The sequence below is a fragment of the Stegastes partitus genome, unplaced genomic scaffold (assembly GCF_000690725.1).
Source record: "Stegastes partitus isolate 25-593 unplaced genomic scaffold, Stegastes_partitus-1.0.2 Scaffold1774, whole genome shotgun sequence".
Lineage (NCBI taxonomy): Eukaryota > Metazoa > Chordata > Actinopteri > Pomacentridae > Stegastes > Stegastes partitus.
Window position 1 is genome coordinate 1 of NW_007579505.1, and position 9,653 is coordinate 9,653.

General features: G+C 43.6%; 2 protein-coding genes across 2 annotated transcripts in view; both read right to left on the reverse strand.

The window, feature by feature from the left end:
• Positions 1 to 3,107: 3,107 nt before the first annotated feature.
• On the reverse strand, positions 3,108 to 7,357 carry rps12 (ribosomal protein S12). Its single transcript, XM_008302187.1, has 6 exons — positions 7,264 to 7,357; positions 7,094 to 7,140; positions 6,259 to 6,375; positions 5,739 to 5,841; positions 4,347 to 4,448; positions 3,108 to 3,195 (listed from the first exon to the last, which is right to left on the reverse strand). The coding sequence occupies exons 2-6, from the start codon at positions 7,105 to 7,107 to the stop codon at positions 3,133 to 3,135; spliced, it is 399 nt and encodes a 132-aa protein (XP_008300409.1). The 5' UTR covers positions 7,108 to 7,140; positions 7,264 to 7,357; the 3' UTR covers positions 3,108 to 3,132.
• A 1,594-nt stretch (positions 7,358 to 8,951) lies between these two features.
• Positions 8,952 to 9,653, reverse strand: part of LOC103372527 (SH3 domain-binding glutamic acid-rich-like protein 3) — a 2,276-nt gene continuing 1,574 nt past the window's right edge. The window contains exon 3 of the mRNA XM_008302189.1: positions 8,952 to 9,262. Coding sequence (XP_008300411.1) covers positions 9,200 to 9,262 — 63 coding nt within the window. The 3' untranslated portion in view covers positions 8,952 to 9,199. The remainder of the gene's footprint in view (positions 9,263 to 9,653) is intronic.

Below are 9,653 nucleotides of genomic sequence, written 5' to 3' on the forward strand. Positions count from 1 at the left end.
TAGTAGTAGTAGTAGTTCTAGTAGTAGTAGTAGTAGTAGTAGTAACAGTCGTAGTTAGTAGTAGTAGTAATAGTAGTAGTTCTAGTAGTACTAACAGTCGTAGTTAGTAGTAGTAGTAGTCGTAGTAGTCATTCTAGTAGTAGTAGTAATAGTAGTTCTAGTCGTAGTAGTAGTTCCAGTAGTAGTAGTAATAGTAGTAGTCGTAACAGTCATAGTTAGTAGTAGTAGTAGTCGTAGTAGTTATTCTAGTAGTAGTAGTACTAGTAGTTAGGGTTAGTTAGTTAGTTAGTTACTAACCATAACCCTAAACCTGTTCAGTTCTCTGAGCGACAGGAAGCCGGTGCAGAGACTTGAGCACTGGACTGATATGGTGGTACTTCCTGGTTCTAGTCCGGACTGGAGCAGCAGCGTTCTGGATCAGCCGTCTTCCAGCTGGTTCAGAGGCCAGTGAGCAGCCGGTCCAGCAGTCAGACCTGCATGGATTAGTCCAAGTCTGGCTTAGAGACTGTAGCTTTGGTTTTGGTGACATTTTTAGATGATAACAAGCTTATTGACTTAATGTTACCGTTAAAGTTCAGGTCTGACACATAAAACGACCAAAACGAGAAACAAAATGACACAAAGCAAGAAAAACAGAAGACAACATGAACTCAGAGACACAAAAAGACAAAGCGTGTCAGTCTGTCAGCGTGGAAACAGTTTGACATCTGCAGTGAGTCCAGATGAAACCGTTCAGGGCTTCAGAGGGTTCAACGTTCCTCATTCGTTCCATCAGTGTTGCTGCTTCTTGTCCACACATGTGATGAGTTGTTTTTTTTCTTGGCATTAGAGAAGATTCTAGTTTTATTCCATGTTTTCTTCAGAACATGAATCCTCTTTTCTGCAGCTTTGGGTTTCATTCCATGCTGGGATTTAAAGACGCCTCCACATTTTGGGATGTTTGCTGATTTGCTTTCATGCAGAGTGCGAGTTTAACGTTAATGCTAAATGAGCCAGTTAGCCCAGCTTAGCTTAGCATACGGACTCAGAAACATGGGAAACAGTTAGCACGGCTGTCTGAAGGTGTGTTAAAAGGCCTTGGATTTATACAGCACATTTAAAACACCAGACATTAAGATTAATGTTACACATTTACCAAACAGATTTAAATATTTAGGCTGAGGCCTTAAAATATTATTAATTATGCAAATGTGCCTGAATAATTTAAACATTAAGGTGGAGACGCTGCAATTTGACTGAAAAAATAAATTGGAAAGCTATTTGACTGTTTTATATGTGTTTACAGAAAGTTTCTTGGATTTATTTTTAGATTTGATTTTAAAGTGCTGAATTTAGAAACAGGTGCAGATGAAAGTACAAACTATGTGAAAACTGGAAAAAGAATGAGTTTCCTTTCATTTAAAATGAATTGTTCAGCTCTAGTAATTGCTCTCAAACACATTACAAAGCTATATAAAGCTGTTGGTATAATTTATTTACTTTACAATTTATTTTTTGTTAGATGAAGTTTGAGTTGTAGTTAGGTTCATCTCCGTCATTCCTGGGATTTCATATAGTTCTGATGGTTTTAACCCTGAATCTCTTTTCTTTCATTGAAACTCAGAGACGGTTTCTGCGGATCCACACTTTGGTTTGTCAGACGTCAGTTTAAATGTGCTAAATAAATAATGGTGACTTCACTCTGTCCATAACTGAGCAGAACCAGCTGGTCTTTATGCTAAGCTAACCTGATTAGCTTCATTCCAAACATGAGAGGGGTGAAGCAAACATTTCCCAAAATGCCTGGCGGCAGTGTGAGCCATCGAGCTGCATGCTTTGGTTGCAGTGCTGCATGCTGAGGTGGTGGTGGCGCTGTGGCGCTCTGCAGCAGCCGCTAACGCCGTGCTGTGTTCGCTCCACAGCACAACATGCCCTTCTGGAGGATATCCAGCCACTCTGACCTGCTGGCTCTGCACCAAGCACTGGAGTTCGAGTACCTGTAGCTGCGGCGTGGACTCAGCGACGGCGCCGCTCTTTTCTACGTCTATTTAAGAACAAACTGCAGCTGTTTCTGTGATTTTTCTGTATTGTTTTTTTTTGAATGTCTGGATTTACAAACTCTGAACGGTCTTAAACGAAGAGGAGGACAAACGGGTCGGCTGCTGGTCCCCAAGCCGGTCCTGATGCTGAGGAGGAGCTGCCGGTCCTGAGGATGGAGCTGCGACTCCCTGCAGACTGTGGACACTCGGCTGGACTCGGACTCGTGTAAACTGGGCTGTTTTTTTAAGCGACCACAACACATCTGTGCTCTGATTTTGTGTAAATGCTTCAGAGCGACAGACGGCTGGTCGGAGGTTTTGTATTTGGTTTTCTGTGCGGGGGCGGGTGGAGACGTGATGTGTTGTGCCTTCATGTGTTTGAATGTCTTTTCTTTAATCAGAAATGTCTGTATGTAGATATAAAGGAGGAATCCTACACCAGTGAGCTGCTGCTGCTTCTTCTGTGTCACAACCAAGTTCTGAACGTTTCCATCATGTTTCACAGATTAAATAATCAATCAACAGCTTCATCAATTAGAAAAATGGTTTCAATCCTAAAGTGGCGTCACGACAGCCTGACTGGAGGTCAGCTGTTATTACTAATGAATCCATCAGCTGTTTGGTCTTCAGGAAGCTGCAATCACAGAAATTCAGAACAACTCGAACCAGTTATCAAGACTAGCTGGAGACTAACTAGTTAATCGATTGATCAGTGCGGTTGTGTTCAGTCGACACCAGATTAAAGGTCCAGACAGTTTCAACAGTTCATTCTGTGAAACTTTTTTTCTATTTGTGAAAAAGGACAGATTCAGTTTTTTCAAACCAAGTGGATCAGATCTGGTTCAGTAACAGCCTCACTATTAGTTTCTGGATCAGCTGTGTGCTCCGTCATCATTCACGAGTCACAGACTCAGCTTCATGTCACAGGAGTCCAGATTCTGACTGCAGCTTCTTAGATGTGGAAGTCTTCTAGTTTCTGTCCTCTGACAGTCAGAACATTTGGAGGTCCGTTAACACGGGTGGATGAACCATTTGATGAGGTTCAGAGTTTAAACTGAACCAGAGTAAAGAACCAGCGGACACAACAGCTTCATTTCCATGTTTTATTGACACCTCATTTCTTGGCTTTGAAGTATTCCTCGATGACGTCCTTGGCTTGAGACTCCTTACCGTAGTCCTGCCAGCAGAAAGAGTTCAACAGCGTTAGATCACAACATCACGACTAAACCTGTCAGAGTTGGTATCAACCCTGAAGAAAGGCCACAGATGTGCTGTAAAGAACTAGAAACCATCACCAACATTCTGCTGCTTCCCTGAACCACAGAACTTCTGTCCAGCTCCAGTATGAAAATCCTCCAACTCATGAGTCCATCATCATTTATCAGCCTTAGAAACCTAAAACTCTGTGTCTGACCTTAAATGACCCCGGCTTCAGCCTGTCCACTGACACATCAGCTGGCGTCTGAAACTCAGGATTCTTCTGAACATTTCAGCCCAGATGCGTTTCAGTCAGAACCACTTTATCAGCTGAAACTCAGCACTCTGTTCATATCTGATTCATCTAGACGTCGCTGTTCAGGGACCAACCAGCTGCATGAAGAACCAGTTAAACCACTAGAGTAAAGCTTTGACGTCTCATGATGCTGCGGATCAAACTCTCAGCGCCGTCGTCCTAAAGATCCGTTTTTAAACTCAACTGTAAACTCAGGTTCATCCAGACGGTGAAGCCTTCAGCTGGTGGATGGACTTTAATAAGAACCTGGTTCCTTCATCTTCATCTGGTTACAGAGAAACTCTCAGTAACTCATCAATTATCTAAACAGAAGTTATTTTAACAGGTGACTAATCACAGCAGCTCTGCCCTGTCCAAGAGGTAAAGCTCATGAGGTGGTACCAGAACCTGCAGGAACATTAAGCTAATATCACTTCATGGACTTGACATTATAAAAAACAACAAAAAAGCCACACATCATTTATGCTCTGCTTCTGCATCATTTAAGCTGAAAACAGACTTCTTGTAGTTTCCAGTCATGGAGGAAGGAAAGCAGAAAACAGTGATTTAAGAAGCTGCAGTGTCAGAGTTCAGACGACTTAAAACCAGTAACGATCCAAGCTGATTAACATCCAGAGGAACCTGTCCACCCTGACCTGACCACTGCAACACGCTTCACTGAGTGTAGCCGTCATCAGGGACCCCAGGCGTCACTAGTGGACGCCGGGGCTCGTACTCTGGCCGTTCTCTAGCCAGGATGAAACCAGCTGCAGGGCACCGAGCCCAGCAGCTGCACTTGACTGGCAGACAGAGTCCAGATCAGCCGGCCTCCTTACCTTGACCACCACGCAGCTGCAGCCCACCACCTTACGGGGTTTGCCCTCGCGGTCGATCTTGCACAGACCAACCCACTCCCCGAGCTTCTTGTTGTCGTCAACCTGCAGCCAGCAAACACAAGGACACATTAGAGCCACCGCTTTAAACCACATCTCCCATCAGTCCCGACAGACGCTAGTCAGAGACGTCGGTGCTTTTCATGAAGCCGACTCCATCACGCTGGAGCCTCAATGGAGGACGAGTGAACAGTGATGTACAGGTATTCATCTGGTGGTGGAAATACGAAGCCTCAGAGGGACAGAGAGAGCTGAGCAGCACCATCACTTCAGAAAGAAAAGTCACATTTTAATTCTGCTCTTCGGTTCCTGGACATTTCCCTTCAGTTCATCTCCTGCTCCTCTGGTCTTAAATCCTGAATTCATCTCAGTTAACCTGCTGCACAGTTTCTTTATCAGATTGTCTCCTAATGAATCCACTTCATCCAATAAATGCTGCCACACAGACCTGAGCAGCTCCAGTTCAGCAGCTGGACACGGGGAACCAGAACCGAGTCGCCCCGTTGATGCTGCACCAACATGAACAGACTTTCAGTAACTTTTCTGCTTGTTGAAGCAACATCACTGTCCTGAAGCAGCAGGTGGGTCAATATCGGACAGACTGAGGCTGTGTGGCCGCTAAAATGGGGGGGTAACATGATGGTGTTTGTGGACGGACAGAGGCGGAGGAAGAACTCGACTCTTTAGACGAGTGAAACGCTACCAACACCACAAAGCTCTGCCTGGAACATGTCCTGTGGTGTCTGCAGGGCACCTGTCCCTCTGCCTGCTGCACATTAATAGATTATTATCACTGATGCATTAAAAGCAGATTTTACTGTAACTAAACTGCAGCTCCAGAAGCAATGAGCAGAATCAGAACTGTTCAAGTAGGAGCTCCAGACAGCAGCGTCGTACGGACGTCTGGTGACAAACACATGTTGAAGAGGACCTGCGGCATCTGTTATATCAACACCACACACACGCTCAGTGGTAATACAGCAGACACGTACTGGCGGGTCAACACCAGGTTTAAACAGGTAGCGTCTTTTTAGAACTCTTTGGATCTGGATGATTTACAGACATCACCAAACCGATGCCTCCCTATTCTGATTAAACAGACTCTTCAGCAGCTTCTTCTTCTCGCAGCGAGGAGACGGATCAGCATCATGAAAAGCACCTGAAGGTCCGTTTGTCAGATTCCTGCAGCTGTGACTGTATCTCAGACACAAATTGGGTAACATTGGCCATCTCCTCACAGAGCTCAGTAGAGGGAGCCAGATTATCATCAGCGATACAACAGCATGAACCCAAAGCCCTGGTTCTGACCCGTGTGGCACCCAGAAGACGTCTTACCTTGATCAGGTTGATCTGATGCTCGGCGCAGAGAGCTTCCACCAGCTTCACGTACATGGGCTCATCGCAGTTGGCGGCGAGGACACAGAGGTGGGCCTGGCGCCTGCAGGAGGACTCGGTTAGTCACGGTACCGACACTCAGCAGCCTCAGCACCACGCTGACAAACATCTCAGACACAAATTGGGTAACGATTGGCGGGTTTCCACAGAGAGTTCAGTAGAGGGAGCCAACATATCATCACTGATGCACCAACTACACCAGAGACCTCCAGCTGAGGTCCTCGTCAGCTCCTGTCCTGCAGGTTTTAGACGTTTCAGTACTGCAACACACCTGACTCACATTAATGGATCTCCAGCAGCTTGTTGTCAAGTTCTACACAAGTCTGTTAATGATCCAATAATGTGAGTCAGGTGTGCTGCAGTACGGAAACATCCAAAACCTGCACGACAGTAGCTCATGAGGACCAGAGTTGGAAATCCCTGAACTAAACACTCGTGGAGGTAAAGACGCTGAACTCACTTGTCCAGGGCCTTCGCAGCCTCACGGATTCCTCTGGCGAGGCCGTCGTGGATGAGTGCGGTCTTGAGCACCTCAGGGAGAGCGGTGTTGACATCCATCACACCTCCGGCAGCAATGCTGGGAAACACACGATAAACTGGTCAACATTTAAAACCAGCAGCTGGAGAAAAGTCAGAGAAAGTGTTTCAGCTGAGCTCCCGACATGTCAGACGCAGGATCTCACTCAGTGGAGAGTGAAGGGGTATCCGACAAAAGAATGGACATCATCACTCATGCACTGGACAGCTCAGTGAGGACACAGCCGCTCATCCACAGGCCTGATCTGATCAACTAGTACAAAATGATGACTGAAACACAGCCTCAAAAATGTGTGTAAAACGACCCAAAATGTGTTCACGTTAAAGGGAAACGTAAAGTGGCTCAACACCGTGTCTAGAGCATGAACGTGCGTGGAGTCCCGTTAGCTGAAGCTACTGGCATTAGCCTCACATGCTAACCTCGCCACTGTTACACACAAACAGACTCGTTATGCATTCAAACACTTTGCATGTTTAGCTTCACAATAAGAGGCAGTTTCCACAATTAACCGACTTGACTGGATCTGAGAGCTGCACATGTCTGAGCTAACCGCTGCTGAAGCTAGCTCTCGGCTAAACTAGCTGCTCAGACCGTGTTGAACAGTTTATGGAGGCTGTTACTGAACCACAACACAAAGCTGGAGGTTGAACCTTCCCCGTGTTCTGCTCTGTGAGCCCGGTTCGGTTCCACCGTCTGCCTGTGATGGTTATACTTATGGACCGGCTGCTAAGCTAACGTGGGCTAACAGTATACTCACCCTTCCTCGGCCATTGTAGATTCGCGATGGATGCTGGACTCAAAGTTCTGAAATACAGATCAGACATGACAGAGGAGTTATTACCGAGCACACACAGACCGCTCTGATCACTCTATCAATAAGGATGTTCGATTAAGCCGCAGATTGTGCCGCTGATGAACGAAACGCACCCTGTTCACCTCTCAGGCAGCGGGGAAAGAGGACGTCAGCAGGCCGCGACAGCGCTTTAATACCGACAGGCCCCTTCTGTGGTGTCCGCGGCGCTGCCTGTTGTAGTTGTAGCTGCCGGTTCACTGCGATGGAATATTCTCACCTCTGGATCATTTCTATCAACACATGGAAATGTCTGTAAAGGTTAGAATCAGTATGTAATCATGTATATAAATGTACATAATAGTAATAAAGTTCTGTCTAATCTAATCTAATCTGATAAAGATTAGAATCAGTTGGTGTGTTTAATAATGGCATCCTTGTAGGTTGAAGGTTTTAAAAATAAAAACGTGTTGACACCTTTTAACATAGCACACATTTGTAAAACAATATAATAAATCTGTGGAAGGATTCCAGCAAGACCGTGAATTCTAAAAAAAATGAAATAAATCCCTGCCTCTTAACAAAAAATCACTAAAGTCATTTGAATTCATTATTTTGAAAATGAAGGATTAAAACCCTATAAAATGATAGAATTTACAACTTTACCTTTCAATGTTAAATTTTAGGGTTTAAACCGTACAGTGATGATAATTCTGTAGATCAACACAAAAAATGTAAAAGCAAAGTTATCTGCAAACAAGCACATTCACACCATCAGACAGGGTTAGGTCAGGTCAGGACAGGTCAGTTTCTTTGGTTAGAGTTTCTCCCAGTTAGAGGAAGAAATACTACGAGATAAACAAAAGTAGAAAAGGATAAGCATAAAATGTCAAAATGTACTTTGTACTAGGAAAGTAAAAACGTAGGTGTGCATTGCAATAAATACCAACAGAGACATTAATATATCCTAAATAATAATTATCATGTCATCAATACAATAAATAAATATAATGGATAATACTACTGTGCTGGTGACTGTAGGATTAATTGGCCCTCACTGATAATAATAAAGATTACCTTGAACCTGGAACCTCTGGTCCTTTACACAGTGTTATTGTCATTTTCATCAGCCTTCATTCATTCTATAGTTTCCTGCTCAGCTCTGTCGCTTCTGTCCCAGTTCAGTTTGAACATCAGTTTAATGAACGACCAGAAAACTAACGAACTCCATCAATTAAAAACCTTTAACAGATAAACTGAGCAAACACCAAACAGTTCAGCAAAACCAAGCGCCGTCTCAGCTGTTCATGAGAAACGATGCACATCGTCCTTTAGAACGAATCACGTTTGACATTTTTTAGGTCGAATAAAATGTCTGAACAAACAGTCTTAAAATGTGCCCAAAGACTTGTTTTCAATACGTTATGTTTGTTCATTCGTTTTTATATTCAGATGAGCTTTAACATCTGCTTTTCCACAGAACAAGAACAAAATAGGCTCTAAAATCTGAATCTATGATTAAGATCAAATGCCCACAAAGTGTTAAAAAATTAGTAACACATTATGACATAATCATTTAATAAATATAAACTGTGACCCTGTTAAAAGCTTTTTATTTCACAGCAAACACATTTTTTATTTAATTCCAAACGGTCTCTTTTTAAAATTAACAAGTGGCTAAAAATCAAGCGTGTTGAAGAACGTTGAGTGTTTTCTTGGTGTTTGTTTCAGTCGTGACGCCATCAAGTCGTCTGAGACAGAAAACCCGTCATGAGTCCAAAAACTGACATTAATCTGCCCAAAAGGAAACAAACAACTCAACAAATACAATTTAAACTATTTTATTTCATTTCTACAAACTTTTCAGACGTGAAGCTTCAAAAACTCTCCAACATTTTCACATGAATCCATGTTTTTCATATTCTTGATGATTCCATGAAACCAAATGAGCTTTTTTTAGCTGCATTGTTCAAACATGAACAAAACGTCACAGAGACACAAGTATTCATTTGCTCTTTCGTAGGTTTTTGTTGTTGTTGCTGCTGCTTGGTGTTCAGCTGCTCATCGTTTCCGTCACAGTTTGAGGAACTCGTTTAATCTTTCCTCCTCAATTGCATTTTCAAAAGCAGCAAAGTCCTGGAAGACAGAAAAAGACGAGAATCAGAGGTTTGGGGTGAAGACAGCGACAGCACCGAGCATTTAACATGTTTAAGAAGACATCAGAGGGACTGTGCTGCACAGCTTGTACATGACGTCAGACATTCATTTACAGTCTGGGGCGTAGATTTAAATTTGAACATTGTTGGGTCTGAATCTGCCCCTCTAGAAATTCTCATCATCAAACACTTGATTTCCTGCATTGTGGTAAATTCTGAAATGTGTTCCTGTAAATAAAAGCAATACATTCAAACACAGTGAGAAAACATGAGTGGTTCTGAGTGTTTTCAAAAGAGCTCTAAAAGCAACCCTGGTGAGGGAGGCCACCGAGACTCCTATGACTCCTCTGAAGGAGTTACCAGCTTTAGCA

What these genes read in the sequence shown, in the direction of transcription:
- rps12 (XM_008302187.1), bottom strand. An exon ending in GCTGCGAAGGCCCTGGACAA is followed by an intron (nt 5,842 to 6,258) that starts GTGAGTTCAGCG and finishes GTCCTCCTGCAG; the next exon opens with GCGCCAGGCCCACCTCTGTG. An exon ending in GCAGCTGCGTGGTGGTCAAG is followed by an intron (nt 3,196 to 4,346) that starts GTAAGGAGGCCG and finishes TTCTGCTGGCAG; the next exon opens with GACTACGGTAAGGAGTCTCA.